This window comes from Schistocerca cancellata, chromosome 3, assembly GCF_023864275.1.
Source record: "Schistocerca cancellata isolate TAMUIC-IGC-003103 chromosome 3, iqSchCanc2.1, whole genome shotgun sequence".
Taxonomy (NCBI): Eukaryota; Metazoa; Arthropoda; class Insecta; order Orthoptera; family Acrididae; genus Schistocerca; species Schistocerca cancellata.
The window spans coordinates 693,621,483-693,647,922 of record NC_064628.1 but is presented as its reverse complement, the minus strand read 5'-3'; the positions used below and the strand labels follow the sequence as shown (position 1 = coordinate 693,647,922).

General features: G+C 40.1%; 1 protein-coding gene across 1 annotated transcript in view; it reads left to right on the top strand.

The window, feature by feature from the left end:
* LOC126175682 (nucleolar GTP-binding protein 1) overlaps nucleotides 1–24,570 on the top strand; it is a 58,689-nt gene extending 34,119 nt beyond the window's left edge. Inside the window, exons 5-13 of the mRNA XM_049922612.1 lie at nucleotides 2,666–2,819; nucleotides 6,120–6,362; nucleotides 7,416–7,457; nucleotides 7,550–7,705; nucleotides 8,963–9,092; nucleotides 9,399–9,598; nucleotides 15,098–15,376; nucleotides 24,060–24,194; nucleotides 24,356–24,570. Coding sequence (XP_049778569.1) covers nucleotides 2,666–2,819; nucleotides 6,120–6,362; nucleotides 7,416–7,457; nucleotides 7,550–7,705; nucleotides 8,963–9,092; nucleotides 9,399–9,598; nucleotides 15,098–15,376; nucleotides 24,060–24,194; nucleotides 24,356–24,511 — 1,495 coding nt within the window. The 3' untranslated portion in view covers nucleotides 24,512–24,570. The remainder of the gene's footprint in view (nucleotides 1–2,665; nucleotides 2,820–6,119; nucleotides 6,363–7,415; nucleotides 7,458–7,549; nucleotides 7,706–8,962; nucleotides 9,093–9,398; nucleotides 9,599–15,097; nucleotides 15,377–24,059; nucleotides 24,195–24,355) is intronic.
* Nucleotides 24,571–26,440: the final 1,870 nt, after the last annotated feature.

Here is a 26,440-nt window from a genome sequence, read left to right as displayed (position 1 = left end):
TCATAAATTCACTGTAGCTCCATTCATTGACATATAGTCACGACACACTACAGATACGTAGAAAAACTCATAAAGTTTTGTTCGGCTGAAGCCGCACTTCAAGTTTCTGCCGCCAGAGCGCTCGAGAGCGCAGTGAGACAATATGGCGACAGGAGCTGAGAAAGCGTATGTCGTGCTTGAAATGCACTCAAATCAGTCAGTCATAACAGTGCAACGACACTTCAGGACGAAGTTCAACAAAGATCCACCAACTGCTAACTCCATTCGGCGATGGTATGCGCAGTTTAAAGCTTCTTGATGCCTCTGTAAGGGGAAATCAATGGGTCGGCCTGCAGTGAGCGAAGAAACGGTTGAACGCGTGCGGGCAAGTTTCACGCATAGCCCGCGGAAGTCGACGAATAAAGCAAGCAGGGAGCTAAATGTACCACGGTTTGGAAAATCTTACGGAAAAGGCTAAAGCAGAAGCCTTACCCTTTACAACTGCTACAAGCCCTGACACCCGATGACAAAGTCAAACGCTTTGAATTTTCGGCGCGGTTACAACAGCTCATGGAAGAGGATGCCTTCAGTGCGAAACTTGTTTTCAGTGATGAAGCAACATTTTTTCTTAATGGTGAACTGAACAGACACAGTGTGCGAATCTGGGCGGTAGAGAATGCTCACGCATTCGTGCAGCAAATTCCCAATTCACCAAAAGTTAACGTGTTTTGTGCAATCTCACGGTTTAAAGTTTACGGCCCCTTTTTCTTCTGCGAATAAAATGTTACAGGACACGTGCATCTGGACATGCTGGAAAATTGGCTCATGCCACAACTGGAGACCGACAGCGCCGACTTCATCTTTCAACAGGATAGTGCTCCACCGCACTTCCATCATGATGCTTGGCATTTCTTAAACAGGAGATTGGAAAACCGATGGATCGGTCGTAGTGGAGATCATGATCAGAAATTCATGTCATGGCCTCCACGCTCTCCCGACTTAACCCCATGTGATTTCTTTCTGTGGGGTTATGTGAAAGATTCAGTGTTTAAACCTCCTCTACCAAGAAACGTGCCCAGAACTGCGAGCTCGCATCAACAATGCTTTTGAACTCATTGATGGGGACATGCTGCACCGAGTGTGGAAGGAACTTGATTATCGGCTTGATGTCTGCCGAATCACTAAAGGGACACATATCGAACATTTGTGAATGCCTAAAAAAACTTTTTGAGTTTTTGTATGTGTGTGCAAAGCATTGTGAATATATCTCAAATAATAAAGTTATTGTAGAGCTGTGAAATCGCTTCAATCATTTGTAATAACCCTGTAATACAGGTCATTTTTAGACACAGCTCATACTCTTTATTAGATTTTTTTTGCTATCAAGTTCTTGTAGCTACTATAAATCAGACCATCTTCAGTCATATGAGAATTTATAAGTTCAACATTCCAATGTCATTTATTTATTAATTATTTATTATTTATTAATTATTTGTTAATTTGATATCGTATAAAGAATCACTTCCTAGAGATTGGGAACAGGAACTGAAAGTGCAAAATGCTATTGATATGAATTGAAGGTTCGATTGTACATGTTTCTAAGAAATCAGTCTTAACTTTTAGCAATAAAACCACTCACATTTAGTGTTTTCAGTGCACTTGTAAACACAGTTTCACTCTCCAGTATGTGAGTAAAAGGGATATGTGAAGTACACTGCATCACTACTGGGCCAGGTAGTGCAGAATTAGTTCTTTATTCGAAATTGTGTAGATGCTTACTAATCTGGTGATACCAGATTTTTTAATGTTTCTTAAATGTAGTGTAGACACATAGGGAATATACTTTATTAAATTCAAAGATATTCATTTTCATGTAAAATTTAGTCCTTGAGTGTGCACGTATACTGTAGTATCATTCATTATAAAAAATGTCCCGAATTTTTAGTTGTCACAATGATGAAATGTGATGTTATTATGCTTTATCACATAATGGTTTTACAAGCATTACATTGGTATTGCATATTTCTGAGTGTTGGATAATGTGCTTAAGATGTCTGCAGCTTCAGCACCAGCAATGCGAGATATCTTCATGTTCTATCCTCCTGTGTTCTCTTCCTCATAACTTCCCTTTAAGATTTTGATTATCTCTTCGTCTGTTAAATTTTGTCATAAATAGTTGCTCGTCCAACATTGTACTCAACAGCAATGTCTTTCTGAGAAGAATATCAGTTCAACTTATCTCTAATTTTGAGTTTCTGCTTGAGGTGTAGTGTAATGTGTTTTCTTTCAGAAGCCATGATTCTGAAAGGTTCAAACTTGTATAGCATTGAAACTTCCTGGCAGATTTAAACACTTGTGCCCGACCGAGACTCGAACTCGGGACCTTTGCCTTTCGTGGGCAAGCGCTCTACCATTGTTTAACAATGTGAGTAACTAACAACATCGCTGTGCACAAGAGTTCATTTTTGTCTGCTTCTTTTCCACTTCAGTGAATGGAGGCTTGATGTGGGCCGGATTACTGAGAAGTCAGACTACCAATGGGTGGATTGGCGAGAGTTTACTGTAAAAGACTTTCCACTTTATTGTAAAGATTATATTGTTACTTGGTTATAGTTCTTTTCTGTTTGTGGGATATTGATGGTTACATCTGTTTTACATGTAATTCAACTTATATTTCTTCTTTTAGTATGGCAACCATTATGAAACGACAAGGTCCAAACCTGCAATATTTGGAACAAGTGAGACAACACTTGGCAAGGTTACCTTCTATTGATCCGTTTACAAGAACAATCATAATTTGTGGTTTTCCAAATGTTGGAAAATCCAGCTTTATTAACAAGGTAAGTGTATTTTGGAAACAAAAAGCATATGTATTTTGAAAAAATAGAAGTCATAATTTTGATAGATCCTTGTTGCATGACGATAATATCAAACGCACAATTTCCAGTCTGCGTTGTGTTAGTAACTATGTGTTTACTCTGTTGTTCTGTGTTTCATTGTTATTGCTTACTTACTTTCAAGATCCAGGAGTGTGTCCAATTTTTGTCCAAATTTATTTTATTAAATAAATGTTTTTTTTAATGTAAAAAAGCTTTTATGGCCTAGATCATAATTTTAATTGTACAATCAAAGCAAGATGACTAGCTTTGGCTACTGTCTACGACCTTCTTTACATTGTTCAAATCATAAAAAGAATTAGAATATTCATTGAAGAACCCACATTGCAATGATGTGCATTTTTATTATGAGCCAACAACACCAAGAAAGTATGTAGTCACAAGCTTTATCGCAAAAGAGGTTGTAAACCATAATGTTGCAAGTTGCAGGCAATAAAGAGGGATAATGGCCAATTGTGTTAGTAAAAATTGCATCAAATGCACATTATTTGCAAATCTTCATTTGTTTTTGACCAAATGTTCATATCAAGAATTTCATTTCACAGGGTGTTAGTCTTTTCCAATCTCTTGCCTTTATTGCCCAGGCTTCACTGCCATAGCACAGCACCGGTCTTGCTAAGGTTTTATAAAGTCGTGTTCTGGCATGTGCTGAAATAGCGAAGGTTTTATTACATTATTAATAACGCCCTTTGGTTTTGTATACCTGGTGGGTTTTTCAGCTAGGTTTGTTTCTTCCAGGAAGGCTAGTTCATAGGCTAAATATATGAATGTGACCACTCTTTCTAGAATTCTATTTTTCAAACATAGTAATCTGTAATGGGTATTTTCCGCAGAAGGCCATAGTTTTTTTTTTTTTTGTATTGGTGTTAAAGTTGTTTTCCTCATATATAACCTGTCAGTTGTATACAGAGTGCTGCAAGCCACCCCTGGAGATGCTACAAAAGCTAAATCATATTCAAATAGTAAACCAGTTAGCTTTATGTTTCTGTTGACTTGAATGAAGCTGCTGGCATTGTCTCAACTCTTCGATCATTTTAAACAACAATGCCGAAAGGCCACATCCCTGTTGGTACTACTGCATGTATTTTGCCCCATAGTGATAATCTGTCCTCTCCTTGACACTGATTAAATTCATTCTACAAATCGTGCATGTATTATTGATAAGATGGTGGGGAACATGATCATCTGCCAGAATATGTAACATTTTGTTTTTATTAACTTTATCAAAAGCTTTTTTGAAGTTAACAAAGGCAATTTGTGTTTCTAGATTTTTTCTATTAGCAAATTTAGTGGAAAAATGGCCATCACAGCATGATCTTCCTTTACAGACATTTTGTTCTGCACCCATGTTGGGTTCGTAGTGTCTGTACAATTTGTTTTTGACCTTGTTGGCAAAAATTTTATGTGCTAGATTCAATAAACTTACTCCACTGTAGCTATCATCATTTTTCAGGTCTCCTTTATGAAGATAGGAATAACAGTTCATTTAGTCTAGTTCTCAGCTATATCATCTCCTGACCACATCATATTTAAGTAGTTAATGAATCTGTCTATAAATGACTTGCTTGCATATTTAAACAGCTCTAGATTGATTGAATTTTCTTTTTTATTTTGCTTAACACTTCTCTAAGTTCACACTTAGAGATGGTTTCTCTTGAATAATTCCCTGTGAGTTGGATTGTAAGAGGCTCTGATGTTTGAGACCATAGGTTCTGAAAATACTGCAACCATATAGGCAAAGAGATGAGATTTTTTCACATTCTTTATTGTCTCACTGTTTAGCTTTTTAAATGCTGGAATAACAATAATATTGTGAAAAGAATAGGTAGCTATTTATCTTCCTGTTTCCTTGTCGATAGATGTTTTATAAATGTATGTATATATTTTCCCTTGCAAATAAATATTGTTTGGAAAGTCTGTATGATAGTTGTCTGTCTGAGTTGTTCGACGGATGGCACTGTGGCGCAAAAGTTCAATGGAAACGAAATACATTTTGCAGTAGCATCAGCTGGTACTTTTCCTTCACCCTTATTCAATAACTGTTTTTAAAATGTGGCTGCTGATGCACATACTGCAATGTATGTGCATATTGGTCTTTAGTATGAGTTTTCACACGTCTCCAAAGATGTGATGCTTTGAGGCAAGCATTGAGCTCATCAGCTGGTGTTGATGTAGGTATCATTGGAAGAGTTCGTCTAAAGTCGCCAGATAATAAAATGAGAGCGCCACTGAACAGTGGTCATATAAATGCACATATGCTCTTTCAAATGCTTTTGCCAGTATGGCACGCGTACCACCTACTGTAAGTTGATTGCACTACACTTATAACCTTCACACAAGTGCAAGCAATTGGTTGACAAAGTTTTATTGCAATTGCATGCATTGTATGGCAGTGCACAAAATATGAACAAACGAACAAATAAATGCAGTTTTTTTTTAGTCTGAAAATCTGATAAGGGTGTTGCTGGGAGGAAATATTATTTGTCAGCACAACCTTCCCTGCAACACCCTTGGAACATAAGCTTTTCAGGCTGTTTCTGACTACCCTGTAGAGTCCAACAACACATTATGCAAGAAGAAAGTGTGGTTGCTATATATGACATCTGTGCAGTAAGTAAGTGCTGTAGCCAAGTGGACCTTATAATGAATTGCAGATGTCATACAAAGTAAACTGTGCCCTCAGATCAATGTCATATTTTATTAATCTCATTTGCCATAAAATACAGTATTCATATTAAGTAGAAGTTTTCATGCTACTACATTTCTTATGCATTTGACTTATGGCTGTCCATATTTTGCTATTATTTGGTTTGCTAATGCATCATGGTGAATATCAAACTAAAAATTCTTCTGTAATGAATGCTGTACACTAGCCTGTACCATTCTAATTTTGATCATTCTTGGCAGTGACTGAACATGTCAAATTATTTTCAGAATATACATTTGACATACTCTAAGAGCTTCTCTCTCAGTAGTTTATGGAAAATGTATCTTAACATCCTATGCAAACCATCTGCAGCCAGGTAACAAAACAAGAAACAATCTTTTCGATCCTGAAGAGGAGACTATTTGAAAATCCTGTACTATGTGATAATGTGGTAATGCTGTATTAATTGAATGTGTCTGAATTGAAGTGTTGACAGTTCCACTTAATTTGGAAAAAATGGTACTCATTAAATAGCACCTGTAGTGAAATTGACCATGTATTGTTTGAAATACTATGAACTTAAATGTTTTTAACAGATTACAAGAGCCGATGTGGAGGTTCAGCCATATGCTTTCACAACTAAATCACTGTATGTTGGTCACACTGACTACAAGTATCTGAGGTGGCAAGTTATTGATACTCCTGGAATTCTGGATCATCCTCTTGAAGAACGTAATGTTATAGAAATGCAGGCGGTTACTGCACTTGCCCACCTCCGTGCAGCTGTGCTTTACATTATGGATTTGTCTGAGCAGTGTGGACACACTGTAGAAGAGCAAGTATGTACACAACTCTCACTACATTTAGAGTGGCATGCATGTGTGCCTCTCTCTCTCTCTCTCTCTCTCTCTCTCTCTCTCTCTCTCTCTCTCTCTCTCTCTTTCTTTTTTTCTCTTTCTCTTCTCTCTTTGTAGTTCTAATGCTGTTATATGCAATGAACAGAATAATTATTCTTAAGTCATTAGCCTTTAAAGAGCTGGGGTCTTAAATGAGATAGCTGTTTGGGTAAGACATATTGATTTCCTTGCTAATTCGTCTCCAATTTGAGCTAATGTTTGGTCTCTGCTCTAGGGACCATGCATTGAACAAGGTGGTGCAATGGTTAGCACACACTACTTGTTTGGGAGGCAGAGTATGCAAACCGCAACCCATTGATCCAGATTTAGGTTTTCATAAATTGGTTAGGGTGAGTGGTTACATTGAAAAGGACATAGCCAATTTCCTTCCCCATCCTTATCACGTCTGGATTGAGTTCTGTCCTCAGTGACCTGCTGACAGAGGAGACAAAGAACTGGAAACAATTTTCCTATGACATATAGGAAAAGAAGGGCAGTTACATAGGGCATAAAAATCTCACTGTTGGAGAGCATCTAAAATTGCAGAAAGCCCTTCAAACATACTGTCTGAAGTTGATTCCAGCCTAAAAGCCTGTGATGTTTTCTGCACACCCACTGAAGGTTAGTTGGATTATATTAGCTGAATCTGAAGCAGGAAAGTTTCAAGAAGAAACTGCACATCACAATGAAGTGTAGGCCTGGAAAGATATGTAGCACCAAGGAAATGAGAAAATATTGACTTACAGTTTGATCATCAGCATTATGGTTATATGATGACTGAAATGTGACCCAGCTCTTCATTGCATCTTTGGGATTAATAATGCAAGTTGTGGAACGTACAAAAATAAAGTATTATGTTTTTAAAGTGTGATGATTGAGAAAATGTTTGTAGTATTGGAGGAATTAAATTGAATTTTTGCATATTTTTGTGTCCATGGAAATTCATCCAATGAGATTATCTAACATGCAAATAATTGAGATCTTTGTTTTTTTCAGGTTAAACTCTTTGAAAGTATTAAACCGCTGTTTGCCAACAAGGTAAGAAAATGTCTGTTTTAGTTGTGACATGACCATTTCAGTGTTGAGATAGGTGGTTTTACTTCCTGATCCATGTTTTGCTCACATTTCAGCCACTGATGGTAGTCCTGAATAAAGCAGATGTTGTTAGATTAGAAGAACTTCCTCCAGAGAAACAAGCACTTTTGAAGCCATTGGAAGATGAAAATGTACCAATAAAGCAAATGAGCACAATGACAGATGAAGGTGTGATAGAAGTTAAAACAGAGGTATTATTTTCCATAAGTTATAGGTGGCTCTATTTTGTTATTGCATTTCTAGCACGTGCTTATTTAACTTTATTGTGAAATTTTAGGGAAAGTTATTTTTCGTTTATGATGTTTGCGATGTTGGTTGTGTTTGTGTACTAGAGCTTGGGGGGTTATTTCTGTTCTCTCTCTCTCTCTCTCTCTCTCTCTCTCTCTCTCTCTCTCTCTCTCTGTGTGTGTGTGTGTGTGTGTGTGTGTGTGTGTGTGTGTGTGTGTGTGTGTGTGTGCCCTGCTACTCTAGTGCTTTTTTATTGAATGTAACATAGACAGTCCTCTTTATATGCACAGCTCTAAGCTTTAAATTATGAAACGTATAACAATCAGGCAGAACTTGTTCATTCACAGTAACCCACAATCTAGTAATCTTGCGACATCCTGAAATACAGATTGTCGAGTATGCCTGTGCAGAGTGGAAAGTTGCATAGGTCGCACCAATATTCACGAAAGGTAGTAGGAGTAATCCACAAAATTACAGGCCCAAATTGTTAACGTTGATATGCAGCAGGATTTTAGAACATATATTGTGTTCGAACATTATGAATTACCTCAAAGATAATGGTCTATTGACACACAGTCAACAAGGGTTTAGAAAACATCTTTCCTGTGAAACACAACTAGCTCTTTATTCACATGAAGTGTTGAGTTCTATTGACAAGGGATTTCAGACCGATTCCGTATTTCTGGATTTCCAGAAGGCTTTTGACACTGTACCACACAAGCGGCTCTTAGTGAAATTGTGTGCTTATGGAATATCACCTCAGTTATGTGACTGGATTTGTGATTTCCTGACAGAGGTCACAGTTTGTAGTAATTGACGAAAAGTCATAGAGTAAAACAGAAGTGATTTCTGGCATTCCCCAAGGTAGTGTTATAAGCCCTTTGCTGTTCCTTATCTGTATAAACAATTTGGGAGACAATCTGAGCAGCTGTCTTCGGTTGTTTGCAGATGACGCTGTCATTTATCGACTAATGAAGTCATCAGAAGATCAAAACAAACTGCAAAACGATTTAGAAAAGATATCTGAATGATGTGAAAAGTGGCAGTTAACCCTGAATAACGAAAAGTGTGAGGTCATCCACATGAACCTGCCTTGAAAACTTACTGTTATCGCAAGAATAATTGAGTCTCATGCCCTTGAATATAATATGGTAATCACTTTTTTCTTTGAGTGTAAAAAACAAGTTTTCTAAAAAAAAAAAAAATTCATTCTGTTCTAGGCCTGTGAGAAGCTTCTTTCATATAGGCTTGAAATGAAGGTCCGTACGAAGAAGGTAGATGGCATTCTCAACAGGATACATGTTGCCATGCCATCACAGAGAGATTCAAATAGAGTGCCTTTTATACCAGGTGATGTCCATTGCTTTATTGCAATTTGCATTTGTAGATAGTTTAATTTATGTAGAAAGATTTGTGACAGCATAGAGTAATGATATGGTTAATGAAATGTTCTGTACCAAATCATACTCTGCTGAAGAGTGAAAATTTCATTCTAATGAAATGTTGTTTGCATCATACATGCTTACATATTCTTGGACTAATATTGGCCATGAAGATAGCAAAACTTGGCCTCCAAAGACTGCTGATTATTATAACCTCTACTTGTTTGCCATTAATCAACTGTTTAAGTTGCAATATAATTTTTCGTATTTTCAGAAAATGTGTTAAAGCGACGACAAGAGAATGCTTCTCGTAAACGAAAACTTGAGAGAGAAATTGAAGAAGAGGAAGGTGATGATTATGTATTGGATCTGAAGAAGAATTATGACCTTCCTGAAGAATACAAGTATGATATTATTCCTGAAATCTGGGAAGGGCATAATATTGCTGACTATATTGATCCTGAAATATTTAAGGTACTTGATTTTTCATTAATATGTAAATACAGATGCGAAGAATGTTATGAATATTAGGTTTATGCTTAAAATTGGACCTATGGTGTGGTGAAAGTGTGTGTTTGTGGGGTAGGTAAGATGATTTGCTGTAGTAAAATTACCTTGTGAAACACCATCAGTCATGTCATTTTGCTGATACTATCATACACAGTTTGTGCTGCATTTTGGGATTAGCACTGTCTTTTGTGTTAATGTTCATGTGATGTTGTGTTTTTTGCGAATGTAGTAATACTTCATCAATCTTGAAAAGTGGTTTTTGCTGCAATGTGTGTATGTTGAGGCAAAAAGCCATATATTTATTTATTTCTTTTTTTCTGTGGTCATCCCTCAATTGATGGTCCATGGGATTTCGGCCTTTCACTTATGTAATAAAATGAAACATTTGCAGCCATTGTTTTGATGTTATTTTATTATACTGCAACCAGTTTTGGTGGCTCAATATAACATCTTCAGGCCTTAACTGATGCTGTAGGGTTGAATTCAGATCGTACACATGATCCCATCAGCAGCCAACATCTATAACTGGCTTCTGCAGGATACTGTTAAAGTGGTGTTGTGTCTGCAGCCATAAACTTCTCTAACTTAAGCTCATAGTTGATGCTTGCAGATAAATCATCACTGTTACAGTATTGTTTGGAAGCCAGTTCACAAATATTGCCTACTGATGGGATCATATATTCAGTGTTAAGGCTTGAAGAAGGTGTATTGAGTCACCACCGAAACTGGTTGCAATATAATAAAATGACAACAAAACGATGGATGCAGGTGTTTCATTTTAGCTGCAATATTAAGGAGCATTTTAAAGAGGAAAACATCTATAATCAATCTTTATTAAGAAAATGGAGGTCTCAGTTATGGTGGAAATCTGGGAAAGTCTAGTGCAGTAAATGATGAATGCAAAACAGATGCTCCATGAGCTTGTTTCATCAAAAGTGTGAGATAAAATTGAGGTTTAGTAGATAAATTCTTGAAAGTCTTTGACTCTTGACCTAGTTTCTGCAACAAATATTTATGAGCAGAAGAAATAATGAGCCATTAAGAAGCTACATATTAGCAATTTTTTCCCCCTTAAGTAATTGTTTTCACATTGAAAAAGTGACCATTATGCTAATTGTAAATGTATTGTACCACCTATCAGAATGCTGCATTTAGCATTCATTTTGTCTGCATAGGTGTTTAACATTTCAAGGGAAAAAGTTTTCGACCTCGGTGTCATTCATTGGCTCAATTCTCCAAAGGGTAGGAGGTTTCCTGAACTATTTAGGCCTATCGATATGGTAAACTGCAATTTCTCACCAAAACTACGGATAATTCCATTGATTGATCTGCAGTTAAATATCAGTATGTGTGTGTGTGTGTGTGTGTGTGTGTGTGTGTGGTTTTTTTATCATGGTGCATTAAATAATAAAACTGCAACAATACTTGTTATTCCTGAATTGTTCCTGCTTATGCAGGCATAGTTGTAGCACAAAGTGTTAAACAACAATATAGTGGAACATCGATTTCTCAATTCTAAGTTCTTACTGAATGTCTCACTTGACTTTATCCCATATTGACATTTGATGTGATTGAACAAGTTATAGGTGGTAGAAAAGCAGATAGTTTGCAACACAGGTGGTGGTGGAATTAAAGGAATATTTTAAGTTATTGTGCAGAGGGGAGATGTGAGAGAGGAAATGGTGACATAATCCACAATCGGTGCTGCCAAAACAACATGCAACATTTAGTTTCACCACGCTCTTAAGATACAACTATTGCTAGGTTGCAGCAGTAATGGAGAAACAAGACAGCTGGTGCGAAGTACTCTGGACCAAGCCAATACGTGACAAAGGGGCCCAGCTATCAGCTTTTCTTGTGCCACTTATAACTCAGCCTCATCGTTTTGCATGTATTTCTGATGTACTGTATTCAGCAACAGTATCAGTCCTCAACCTTTTAAATTCAGACACTGATTCTCAAAGAATATACTCGGTCATAATTGAGTAAACATTGCTCATTTCTGGTTAGTGAAATCTTATTGGCTGGCGACTTGTCAAGTCACTCTATAGCCAGCGCAACCATCACACCACACTAACACATGTAAAATGACCTCACCATACTGGATGTATGGAGAGGGGAGTGGCCCTTCAATGACCAGAGTGCTGGTAGGGATGGAAGCATTTTATGAAGTACTGAAAATATACTTTCTGTGCAGATGATGTGCTATGACAGAGATTTCACATGGAAATAGAACAAGGGTTTTGCAACAGCACATTGTAAAGACTTCCTTGTTCAAATCTGACACAATACAGTTCCAACAACTACATACACTTCTCACATATGTTCTTTGCACCACATGCTGTGGATCATAAAGATTGGCAGTAGTGATATAGGGCATGAAGCGAAACTGTAGCATCTGAGTTTTCCTTCAAATTTACATTCTAAACAGTGTACAGAAATTGACTAAGCTGACTTCTAAGAAGTTTGTAATGTCAATTTTCATGTCTGTTTCTCTCATCAAGCCTAAAATAACACTTTAACAGTGGTGAACATATGAGGTGTTGCTTCTAAGAAAAGCATTAAAAAATAACTGTAATGGTGACAAAATTTGTCATTAAGCAGATGTCCACGTATATACTTACGGTTTAACCACTTAGCTACTGTGATGTTTTTGGTTTCATTCAACTTGTTCATCATTTCTGGTTTTTTTCCTGGGTGAGTACAAAAGATGATCTCTCAAAAACATACATTTTGAATGTATAATTTGTGGTCGTAGCATGTTGGAAAATAGCTCGATTACTTTGTACTAGATACTGATTTCAACTTTTTATGAGTTTTTACTTGCTGTCACACATCTGTGATTTTTTAATAACTGACTAAATCCATTAACACAAATTATTCTATAAACATTGTATTGCACATTTAATTTCCTTCACTTTGAATAAAATCTAAGTTTTGGAGAGCATTGCAATCTTTAATCAAATGTGCCAAGTATGTGTGTTTTTACTCTTATTTGGGGAGGGGTTAACATTTTCCTTGATTCTGCATTTTCATCAACCTTGCATTTTTAAGTCTGGACCACACGAAAAAATAAAAAAGGGATTTCACTGTATTATGAAAAGGATAGATTGTTACTCACCATATATACTCAGAAAGCACAACATGAAATGCGTGTTCTGTCCATCTAGAAAGCTTAGAGTACTACTGGAGAATGTGAAGGATCATCTGGGACTATGAAAACCATGAATTAATCACATACCGTGCCAATGTGACATGTCATACATCGGCCAAACAACCAGGATAGTAGACACCAGATGCAGAGAACATCAGAGGAACACCGGACTAATACAAGCAACTAAATCAGCCATTGCCAGGGATTGTCCGATACTCAATCATTCCATGAATTATGATGAAACAAGGGTTCAGGCACTGACCCCCCTATACAGGGAGAGTATTAAAAGTGAGTCAGTAGAGATAAAGCTGATGGGAAACCTCAAGAATTGTGACACTGGATATCATCTCAGTATATGTTGGGATTCCGCGCTGAAATTGCTGAAAACAGAACAGGGCAGCAGGAGCACTTCACAAAAAGAAGAACTGGAAGTGTGGACATAGGAAACACCAGGTAGAACAGCAGGCGCACCGAACCAAAGGTGGAATGCCTCAAATCGCTTCCATTGGATGCGAACAGCAGAGGGAACACCTAGAACTGCACCAATGCCAGCACACTGACAGGCACACCAGACCAAAAACAGACTGCCTAGGAAAGCATCCGTTGGTTGGGAACAACAGAGGGAACACTGAGAACCACACTGGACCGAAAACTGGATGCCAGCACACTGGCAGGCGCACCAGAGCAAAGATGGAATGCCTAAGAGTGCATCCAGTGGGCATAGACTGCAGAGGGAATGCCTGGAACCAACTATGGAGGGGGAAGACTGCAGGTATAAATACTGGACCCGTTCCATTTGAGGACCTTATCTATCACCAGATGAGCACTTATTAGTGGTTAATCATAACCAGATGCATACAAATATCACAGTACCCACATACTGCAATACCTCACTCAGTGAAAACTAACCAATATACAGAATGGCAGTAGATCTTTTGTATTGGTCATCATGATGGTGTGGGTGTGGAGATGCTCTACCCTTAATTAAATTACTTGAGGAGTAGTCTCGGGTAGCAACTGATAAAGACAACGAGTTACGTTATTGAAATATTGTGCAAGAAAAATGCTGATGTGTGGCAGAATATCCCACACTTCAAATATGTCATAAAGAGTCATATCACATGTTGGCTATAACATTTAGAAGATACTGTATCCTTCATCACAGATACGTAAAAATATTTGTACTCCGCATAACCAGAACACATGGGCAAAAGTTGACCGTCTAAGTAAAAAGTTTTAGCAGATGTCTGTACATAAATCACTCTGGATCTTGTGTGAATTTTGTTCGCAGATTCATTGGTATGGAAAGGTGTATATGAGATTATGAGACTGAATACTAAAAAGTACTAAGGAAATAACTGAACACAGTTAGACATCCTTTCTAACTTTGGTGGAACAACTATGACAATATTTTAAATGCTAATGTGAAAAATAAAATATCGATTTATGATATCAGTTACAGTTTCATGCTTGTTGTATAAACATTGGTATTTGAAAGCTGTATTGTATACAGTTGAAAGTGGGTATCAATTATTAGGGTTTATAGTAAAATTAATTATCTGTAAAGATAGCTAGATAATGATTATTATTGTGAAAGCTGAAGGAGAAAGGATAATGTTCATAATATATAAAAAGTTGTAGGTTTTTATTTATTTATCTTTTAAATTTAGTTCAGTACAAACAAATTCTCTCGCCATGGTTCTTAGAATATATAGTTTTTCCACCTTCTTCAGATCTCTTTGTATGTGGAGAGCAGATGAAAAGCTAGTACATGGAGAAAATGAGAATGTGAATTTATGTAATGGGAAAATACACCTGTTCCTTTGTTAATGTGTTGTTCTTCAGTGAAATGTTTGACAATTTGAGATTTTGAACTATGGAAACGATTACAAGAATACAAATTGAAAGACTGAAATAATATATTCACATAGTAAAAATTGAATTGGGTTGTCATGTATTGTGTATTTTGGAGGAGCCAGAAAAATGATTCATTTTGACTAATGTGCTTCAATGGTACTATGTAACACTAACACAAAAGGGAAATATTCTTGTATTGAACCCAGTGACTGTTCTGTAAATGAAATTTTTGCATTGTATTCTTCAATCTCAGGTCATACAAATTAGTGTGACCTGAGGCTCAGAAATATAATGAAGTAAATGTGCTGCACTTTTGACTTACCCAAAATATTTTTCTCTGTTATTGCTGATTTTTAATGTGTAATACACATTTGTCATTTGTTTAGGATAACATTGACTAGTTTGAAAATTAAGAAGCATTAGAAATATAGTTGAGTTTTAATTCCTTGCAGAAACTGGAAGAATTGGAGAAGGAAGAAGCTCTAAGAGAAGAGGCTGGCATGTATGTGGTTCCAAAGATTGAGCTAGATGAAACTATGAGAGAGATCAAGGCACTAGCAAAACAGATTCGTGATAAGAAGGCCATCATGAAACAAGAGGCAGCAATTCTGAAGAACTCTACCAAGCCAGTAATGCCACGCACTACAGCTGCTCGAGCACGTGATCGTAGTGTTTCCCGTTTGAGAGCTGAAATGTCAGAATTAGGAGTTGACATGAGTGGCACAGAGGAGGTAAATACAAGGAATTTATTAGTTGCTATGATATTAAAAATATATCAGTACTAGTTTTAAAAGATAGAGGAGAGGTACTTTTTTTTTTTTATTAAATGTGAGCATCAAATATCTCATTCCTGAGGCTGTTTTTAATGTAGGCACATACGTCATAACTGTATTTAAAAATCTTTTCCTAATCCTATATTTTCAAACAGTGCTGTTCAGCTGTGCTTCTTCTACCATTTGCATAGATGTGGGATGTTATTAGGTCTAGCAGTGCTTAGCATAATCTTCAGAAATTAAACATGTTGTCATATTTGCTCATTCTTTTCTATTTTCAGACCTGTATGTTATTCAAAATTTATTATTGAGTGTTGTATTACAGGCAAAAAAGTGTTGCCGCAATGACACTGGTTGTTAGTAATATATCTGTTTCATTCAACCAAACAATTGAAAATCCATGAAAAGTATAGATTAAATAACAATGGAAAATCCAGGAGGGAATAATGACAATATTATGAAAAGGATAGATTGCTATAGAGCAGATGTTGAGTCATGGATAGGCTCAACAAAAAGACTGTCAAACAAGTTAGCTTTCGGCAGCCAGAGACTGTGGTAGAGTGCGTGGAGTGCTTGTGTGCTTCTCTCTCTCTCTCTCTCTCTCTCTCTCTCTCTCTCTCTCTCTCTCTGTTTGTGTATGTGTGTGTGTGTGTGTGTGTGTGTGTGAGAGAGAGAGAGAGAGAGAGAGAGAGAGAGAGAGAGAGAGATTCTGATTAAGGCCTTTTTGGCTGAAAGCTAACTTGTTTCACAGTCTTTTTCATTGTGCCTGTCTGCAACTCAGCTTCTCAGCTATATGATGAAAAGGATAGATTGCTACTCACCATATATGGGAGATTTTTAAGTCTTGCACAGGCGCAACAAATGCACTGCTAAACAAGTAAGCTTTCCATAAAAAACTTTCTTCTGAATTTAACACACACACACACACACACACACACACACACACACACAAACTCGACAACTCGCTCGCTCATGGCCACTGTCTCTTGCTGCCGAGGCTGGTCTGGTCTGTCATGTGTAATGTATGTGGGTGAGCTGTTTTTGCATGATTGTATGTTTGTGTATGTTGTCTAATTTGGAAGAAGGCTTTGTGACCAAAAGCTTACTGGTTTAGCAGTTTTTTTGTTGTGCCTGTTTGCAACTCAACACCTCCACTATATAGTGAGTAACATTTTCATTATATTGTCATTTTACAGTACTGACTAAGGAAAAGCAGTGGGAACTAAAGTGCGATAGAATAAAGTTCATACAAAGATAAATGTACTAAAACTACTCATGAGAGAACAATATGGAAAGAAGCACCAAGTTGGAGATAAAGTAAAAGCATTACTGGACACCAAGAGAGAGTGGAAGGTGTCTGTCGGCAGGAGGGGGGTGGGGGGTTGTGTAAACAGTGTAACATACTGGGTTCTATCAGAGAAAATTTCTTCGCATGTTTGCATATTAAGTGTGATATTATGTCGACTGTCAAATGACAGTGTGGTATATTGTAAGGCATCTTTGTGAATTCTACAAAGTCAGAAGCTCCTTCCTCACCTGCATTCTCATAATATCCTGTTGAGTAAATTAAGGCAATTGGAATTTAAGGTAGATTGTGCAGAATCTGCTGCCACTACTGTGTGTCTTGTATTATGAATCTGAATAAGATGAGGAGCAGACAGACCTTTCTCTCACACCATTTGTGAATGGAACAGGACATAAAGGCTATATTGTCTGCTCCCCATCTTATTCAGATTCATAATACAAGACATACAATAGTGGAAGCAGAGTTTCTGCACAGTCTACCTTAAATACTAATTGCCTAAATTTTGCTGACGGAACCCAGTATGTTACACTATTTACACCCCCCTTCCCCTGCTGACACACACCTTCCACTCCCATTTTGTGTCCAGTACTGCTTATCTCCAACTTGGTGCTTCTTTCCTAACCGCTCACATCAGTAGTTCTAATACCTTTATCTTCGTATGAACTTTATTCTGTTGCACTTCTAACAGATCACCTTGCACGTCTGTTCTCACCCCTTTCCTTTACTCAATATTGTAATAATGCATAGTCTGGTTCTCCAACTTGGATTATGTTTCGTTGCTTGAACTTTCCTCGGCTTCCAACTGAGGTAATAATGCCTTAGTGCAGGGTCTCCCATATTGTGTACCACGGGAAGAGAATTAGTGCTCACAAAAACCTGTTATCAACATGATGTGTGTGTCACTGACCAGTGACCGTACTTGTAGTAACACGGTTCAAGTTTTCCGTCGCACTTCAGAGTAGACCGGGAACTGTTTCATAGGCATGCCCGATGTGAACTCACTGGGCACGGCCCGTGCTGCCTGAGTTATTGTTGTTGTTGTTGTTCCGCTGGCAGAGGTCACGGCCGAATTCCCGCGTGCCCTCTGGTGGACGGGACTATTTGCGGCAACTACCATCCGTGCCGCGCCGTGCCGATGTGCGCCTCCCGCGATCTTTCTGGTGGCTACTGCACTCCTCCTCCTTCGGGGGGTGAAGCCACTGTGATCCACTGTGTCGGAAGGTGGAGCGTCGTGCAGGAGTGATGACCTCCACGTCCATCGGAAGGCTGGAGTCGAGGGGATCTGACAACCCTCGAGCTGGAACCTTCAAATACGGCTGGAAGTGACCCACACGAAGAGGCCCCCGTCGTCCCACCACCGGAACCCGGGACAGAACTGGAGACAGGCCGTCGAACTCTGGATCCTGGTCCACCCCGGGAGGGGCAAGACCCAGTGGCGGGGACGATGTGGAAGGGATGACCACAGGTGAACCAGCCTGCTGAGAAACTGGGCCTGCGAGGGGGGCCGGCTCTCGCTGGGGCATCGCTAACGATGGCGATGCCGGTGCTGGAGCTACTGGAGGCTGCCAAGGCTGAGAGCCATCACAGGGGGGAGGGGTGGTAGCGTCCCCTGAGAAACCAACACAGGTGCCGGCAATGGGGAAGCCGGTGCCCGAGGGGTCGAAGGGTGGGGCCCAAACGTGAACGTAGCTGATTTTGGTGACGACGTACCTCCCGGTCCCCCGTCTGCAAGGTACATAGCCGGCGGCCATTTCGGCACAGGACCACCGCCAGTATCCAACGTGGATTGTGACCAAACCCACGTGCCCAGACCAACATACCCGGTGGAAAGCCGGGTACTCCGTTTTGCGAAGACTGGCGAGGACCGAGCCGAAGGAGGTGCAGCAGAATCCTAGGTTGGCGCCCGTGGAGGAGCTCTGCGGGGCTGTGTTCTCCCATAGGTGTGGTCCGGTATGTCGTCAGGAAAAACGTCAATGCCTCCTCCGCGGGAAATTCGTGCACATACTTTTTCATCTGTCTTAAATGTGCGCAACATGCGCTCGGCTTCCCCATTCGATTGTGGATTAAAGGGGGGGAGAGCAAACGTACCGAATACCGAAGCGCCTACAAAAATCCTGGAAGGTCTGAGACATAAACTGAGGTCCATTGTCAGAGACCAGGGTGACTGGCAGAGCTTCCACAGAAAAGATTTTTGTTAGTGCCTGGATTACAACCTTTGAAGTGGTTGAGGAGCAGCGAACCACATATGGAAATCAGGAATAAGCATCAATGACAATGAGCCAAAAGCCATTGAGAAACGGGCCCGCAAAATCCATGTGAACACGTTCCCATGCCTGGGTTGCAGGCGGCCATGAAGAGAACGCTGACCTGGGAGATGCCTGTTGGCTCGCACACTGGGAACAGGCGGCCACCAAGTGCTCAATTTCTCTGTCAATACCGGGCCACTACACATGTCTACGAGCCAAGGTTTTAGTATGGGAAACACCCCAGTGCCCCTCATGTAATAAGATGAGGACTTCCCTTCGCAAACTTGCAGGAACAACCACGCAAGGAGCTGTATCATCGGTAGCCAGAAGGAGAACTCCTTCCAAGACGGAGAGGCAGTCTCGCAGAACAAAATAATTACGAAGAGGGTCCGAGGCCCGGCCTGAAGGTCGGGATGACCACCCCTGCTGAATGAGGCGAACTACTTGCCGGAGAACCGGGTCAGCTGCCGTTTCCCTGGTGACTCTAGAACTAGTGATCGGGAAGCCATCAACCGCTTGGCAGGACGCCACATCCAAATGAAAACACATAATCTCCTCTCGAACGAACTTAGGATCCGGGCCCACCGAAAGACAGGAAAGAGCATCTGCATTGGCATGCTGTCCGGTAGGGCGAAAATGAATGTCATAATGGTACTTAGAGAGGAACAAGACCCAGCGCTGTAGTCTGTGGGCCGCCCTATCCGGAATCTGAGAGGCGGGGCCAAATAACGATATTAACGGCTTATGGGGGTCAAAAGTAGCCAAACACGGCGCTGACGTGAGGAGGCCTTTCAACGAGGTGAACGCTCGTTCACATGCAGGCGACCAATCAAAAGGAACACCCTTGCGCAGAAGGCAGTACAGGCACGGGCGATGGTGGAAGCCCTGGGAATGAACTGGTGGTAATAGGCAATCTTGCCTCAAAAAGCTTGTTACTCCTTCAGCGAAGCGGGCCGCGGAAGGTCGATGATACCTTGGACTAAACTTCCTAGCGGCTGGACGCCGTGCCGAGAGATTGTGTAGCCCACATACTCAATGGACGGTTGGAAGAAGTTTGACTTCCACAGGTTGCAGCGCAAGCCCACGGACCTGAATTTGAGAAAGAGGGTGCGAAGGTTGTGCAAGTGTTCCTTCGTGCTGCGGCCCGTGACAATTATGTCGTCCAGGTAATTAATACAATGAGGGATTGTCGACGTGACGTGCTCAAGATAACGCTGGAATATCGCCAGGGCACTGGATATTGAAAAGGCCAACCGCTGGTATTGGTAAAGGCCAAACGGGGTGTTGACAACCGCCAGCCATTTGGAGTCCTCATCAAGAGGTATCTGATGATAAGCCTCCGAAAGATCGATTTTCGAAAAATATTGGCCTCCCGCTATGGCGGAGAACAATTCATCAGCACGAGGCAAAGGATAGGTGTCCACCACCAATTGGGAATTAATGGTGGCCTTGAAATCGCCACAAAGACGTAATTTTCCCGAGGGTTTTCTGACAATAACGAGGGGAGAAGCCCACTCACTAGAAGAAATGGGAAGAACGACCCCTAGGGTTGTCAGCCAGTATAGCTCTTCCTTTACCTGAGGGCGGAGAGCCAAGGGGATCTGCCTCGCACGTAGAAAACGCGGGCGAGCCGATGCCTTCAATGTTAAGTGAGCTTCAGAGTCTGAAACACGCCCCAAGCCCTCCTCAAAGATATCCGGAAAGTCAGAGATCAAAGTTTCTAATGATTGATAGGGAACGTCTACAGAGACCAACTGTATGGTGTCAGTGATAGAAAACCCGAAAGCTTGAAAGGCATGCAAGCCAAAAAGGTTAGCGGAGCTCGCATCACTGACAACAATAAAAGTAATAGGCCGAGTGACTGATTTGTAAGTCACATCGGTAGTGAATTGACCCAGTAGGGGAATGAACTGTTTACCATAACCGTGTAGACGCCGGTAAACTGGCGCCAACGGGGGCGACCCAAGGTCAGAGTAAGTTTGTGCATTCAACAAAGAAACTGCTGCGCCCGTATCTACTTGCAGTTGCAATCGGTGCGACCGAACCGACACCTCAATAAAGAGTTTGTGGGCCGATGCGCCGGGAGCCTGGCCCGATGAAACTTCCTGAATGTCAACGTCCATGTCCTCTGTAACTGCTTCCTTCGATTCTTTCGAGGCTGAGCGGCAAACTTTAGCAATGTGTCCTTTTTTATTACATTTGCGACAAACGGCCCAACGCTGGGGGCACTCCGACCGATCATGATGTATATAGCACGACGCACAGGACAGTAACAGGGGCCGTAACGGCCGGATTGTACCCCTCGCGAAACTGGAACACCGACGCAACATGCGAAAGAACGACCCTACTCGTTGCCAATTGTGTAGTAACACGGTTCACGTTTTCCGTCACACTCCAGAGTAGACCGGGAACTGTCTCATAGGCATGCCCGATGTGAACTCACAGGGCACGGCCCGTGCTGCCTGAGTTGTTGTTGTTGTTGTTGTTGTTGTTGTTGTTCTGCTGGCAGAGGTCGCGGCCAAATTCTTGCGTGCCCTCTGGGGGACGGGACTCTATTTGCGGCAACTACCGTCCGTGCCGCGCTGTGCCAATGTGCACCTCCCGCAATCTTTTTGGTGGCTACTGCAGTACTGTTTGGTCTCCCCCCACACCCACCGACATTTTGACGGTACTGATTATTTGTTTAAAATTTTTTAGGTGTCTATGGTATTAGTTATGATTTAAAATTGAGTAATCACTGAATAAAACAACTTTACTCATTTTTAAAAACTTCATTAACCTTTAAAATAAACAATGTTTTCCATGGCAGTAACAGGATTCTGAAGGTGTTCCATCTGAGGAAAAATTTGGGAACCCCTATCTTAGTGAACAACATGGATTTATTTTGTACTCTAATCAACACTTAACTGTTTTAAAATCCTTTGTTGTGGCCATGTTTTTTTGTTATATTTGATTTGCAAATTATCCATGTGACTACCTTATGTATAGTAAACTGTTTCCTGCATTTTAACTCATCTATAGATACGAAACTGAAAATGTGGCATCTATTTTTGGCAAAATTTGTATCTATTCTGGCAAAATTTGCCTTCATCTTGGATGTACAAATTTAAAAGATGTCACACTAAATGTCTGAAGATGAAGTATCAGTGCTCTGAAACTGATTGTTAAAAAAGGTGCGGATTTGGGAGCATTTTCAACGAAGTGTTTGTATTTGCAATAATTTCAGCAGCTTTTCCCAAAATGGTCTGTTTTCTTTTTTGGGTGTATTTAAGCTTTCAATAAAACTTAGCACTACAGATGGACCTGACAAGGCATGCAGTGTAGAAGTGGAACCAAAAATAATTCCCTTCACAGATTAGGGGAAGAAATTTGGCGCGGTCGAAATACATGGACAGGTTGTGTTTTTCTGTTGCTATAGTGCAGACTGCAGATGCTGTGCCTTGGCCATGAGTGTAAGAAAAACTAGAGCTATGACCATCGGAGGGGGAGGATAACAGTTGTAAGAGGGGGTGGGGAATGAGCCCCACCTTCCTCTCACATTTTCACGCAATTTTGGTGCATAGATCCTGAGAAATCAGGACCTGGAACAACAACCTCTGGCCATAATAACGGCCTTGATATGCCTGGGCATTGAGTCAAATAGAGCTTGGATGGCATGTACAGGTACAGCTGCCCATGCAGCTTCGGACCTGCAACATGAGGTCGTGCATTATCCTGCTGAAATTTTGGATTTCGCAGGGATCGAATGAAGGGTAGAGCCACGGGTCGAAACACATCTGTAATGTAAAGTCCACTGTTCAAAGTGCCGTCAATGTGAACAAGAGGTGACCGAGATGTGTAACCAATGGCACCCCATACCATCACGCCGGGTGATATGCCAGTATGGCGATGACGAATACATGCTTCCAATGTGCGTGCATCACGATGTCGCCAAACATGGATGCAACCATCATGATGCTGTAAACAGAACCTGGATTCATCCGAAAAAATGAAGTTTCGCTATTTGTGCACCCAGGTTCGTCGTTCAGTACACCATTGCAGGCGCTCCTGTCTGTGATGCAGCAAAAAGGGTAACCGCAGCCATGGTCTCTAAGTTGACAGTCCATGCTGCTGCAAACATCGTCGAACTGTTCATGTAGATGGTTCTTGTCTTGCAAACGTCCCCATCTGTTGACTCAGGCATCGAGACGTGGCTGCACGATCCGCTACAACCGTGTGGATAAGATGCCTGTCATCTCGACTGCTAGTGATACGAGGCTGTTGGGATCCCACACAGCGTTCCGTATTACCCTCCTGAACCCACAGATTCCATATTCTGCTAACTGTCATTGGATCTCGACCAATGGGAGCAGCAATGTCGCGATACGATAAACCGCAATCGCAATAGTCTACAATCCGACCTTTATCAAAGTCGGGAACGTGATGGTACGCATATCTCCTCCTTACACAAGGCATCACGACGATGTTTCCCCATGCAACTCCGGTCAACTGCTGTTTGTATATGAGAAATCGGTTGGAAACTTTCCTCATGTCAGCACGTTGTAGGTGTCGCCACCAGTGCCAACCTTGTGTGAATGGTCTGAAAAGCTAATCATTTGCATATCACAGCATCTTCTTCCTGTTAGTTGAATTTTGCGTCTGTAGCACGTCATCTTCGTGGTGTAGCAATTTTAATGGCTAGTAGCGTATTTAGCTATTGTTTGAATATACTTCTCATAATTACACTCTGTGCACCACTTCATCATTATCTGATTCTCAGCCACACATACTTCTTTCATTCTGTGAAACTCTCTTTGTGTTGCCTTTCACTCAGGATCTCTCTGTGGTACCAGAATAAAAATTCAGATTGTAGCTAAATTTTCATATATTCTGTGTTTGTCCTGACGTGAACTTAATTTTACCCATGACAATAAATGTAACTACAATTTACACAGGGCGTTTCCAAAACACCAAAAATTAGTGAAATGAATTTCTTACAACAGTCTTTATGAAGCATTATTCACTTCTACTCATGAGTCGCTGGTGTCCTTAGCCATATTAACACATTGCTTGATTTATGCTTAAATTTTAATGACAAATTTAATTTCAGGCACACTTCACAAAGACACGTAGTCGGTCACGATCTACATCTCGTCCAGCGAAAAGAATGAGACTGAGCTCTGAAGGTTTATCTAGAAGCAGCTCTAGACCACCGAGGGATGAAATGGGTGTCAAGGATGTTGTTGTAAGTCTATAATCAAATTTCTCAATGTTTCTGATTCTGTGATAAACTTCTATTGAAATGTCTATTTTGTTAACCGTGAACTCAATATCTCATTAATTTATAAGAGAATTAGTCTTGCTGTGTTTGTGTGTTTGAATAAAAATGTCTGTTTAAATTTTCAGATGAAGGAGAAACTGAAGAAGATTGCACATAAAGCTCTGAAGAAAAAGATAGACAAGAAAGGGCTGAAAGGAGAAGCAGACAGATTTATTGGAAATAAGATGCCAAAACATTTGTTTTCTGGGAAACGTGGAATTGGAAAAACAGATAGAAGATAATAGAATTGTATTTCAGAATAATTTGCAGTGTTTCTGCAATAAAAGTTGTTCTATTTTGACTTGATTATTTCTCAATAAATTGCTGCTGAGTAAAAAAATCCAACTTGCAAGACATCAGTGGAGGCAGTATTACTACAGTGCACGTGTGCACATGCACGGAAGCGTGTGTGCGCACGCGCATACTTTCTTTACAAACATAGTTTATTTTTATGTGATTCATGCCAATGTTTTCAGATTATCTTAAGATGTATCACCTTCAATAACTCAAATTGATCACCTTCTGAGTGAAACTATATACAGTTTCTAAAATGGGATATTTACTGTAACTTTTCTGTAACTTCCCTGACACAGTACTATTTCAGCAATGGTAAGCAGTACTCTTATCTCAAATATTAACACTAATTTCTTGCCTCATGCCTTCTGTTTCAAAACAAAACGAAAAAATTACAAGTTGAATGTCTCATTGACAATGAAGCCATTAGGAACCCAGCATTAACTTGTTTGAAATAGAATGGCAAAGGGAATCACCTGAAGAAATTTGTTGACTTCAAGCATGGAAAATCTAAATCAGAATGGCTGGATGCAGATTTGGACATAACAAATCTTCGACTACAAATCCAATGTCTTAACCAGTAGCAGTTCATTTCATGTCCTTTCTATTTTCATCTATAGCATTTTGAAGTTTTTTGGGCCTCAAAGCTTTGTGTTTTAAGACTGTTTACTTTTCCATTGAACTAGAGCTTTTGTTTAAATGTCTGTCTAATAAGACATTTGCTTCAAAATTTCTTACTTTGGTAGAGGATTCTTCAGTAGTGTCAGAACTAAATGTAACAACAAATTACTTTTAATTTGAATGTTGAGACGCAAAAGAGGACTGCCTAGGGTAGCTCCTTATGAACATCAAGTTTTTAAAGAGAAACCACATGAAGATAGCAGACCAATTTTATTCCCCTATAATGTATTAACTTGCCATGAGACAAACGGGGATGTCCTTTTGAGTATCTTCTTTGTGTCCGTTAACTTTGAGGAAAGTTATCCAATGACACACCTTGGTAATATTGCACTGTCTCATTCAGTTACTAAGTTTATGAAAAAAGAGCACCTTTGGCCCTTATTCGTGTGTTGCAACTTGTATGAGGGGCTACTAACCATTTGATGTGGAAATATCATACACTCTCATTGTTGTGACAGTTTTATGTTGCCATCAATAGGTGAGGTGAACCAACCAAAATGGTGCGCAAATGTAACAACTAGTAGTTGTTTTTTGTAACCCTATCCATTTATTTAATGTCGGAAGTGAACATAAAAAACAAGGAGATACACAACTGAACTAAGACCAAAATGTAAACATCACAAATATTGAACAGTTGCAGACCAGAGCTTTATCCCAACTGTTGACAAATTTGGTAAGACCTTCATGGTACATGATAATGGGCATAGATGATACTGCAAGATGTGGGCCGAGCTTTGTTCAGCCCCACATTCACAGAAACAGACTATACGCTAAGACCTCATGTCTGAAGATGAGTTTTGTTCCTCATGACACTAGACTGAGTCAATCAACTGACTTCCAGCAAGTCTGCTCTTGTGTGTGATTGTGAAGGAGTTATCCTTCAGATGTCATCCATATTTTTAAGCTCTTTTAAGAAAACACTTTCTCAACTTCACTTGTGAATGTTCTTGCTGGTAACCAGAGGATGACCTACTGATGGTGTTGGTTTTTGCCTCCTGTTTTCCAACTGCTATTTCTGGTCAAATGTCAGGAGTAGTGATTCCAGCAAGACAATGTGATTTCTCCTGAGATGTGATCTGTTGATAGCCTGTAATTATGCAGCATGTCTCATTAATAGTTGGGTGGGATCTTGCACCGTATGGCCATGCCGATTCAACTGCGCAAAGTGCAGAAGCCCTCGAAGTTTCTGATTATAC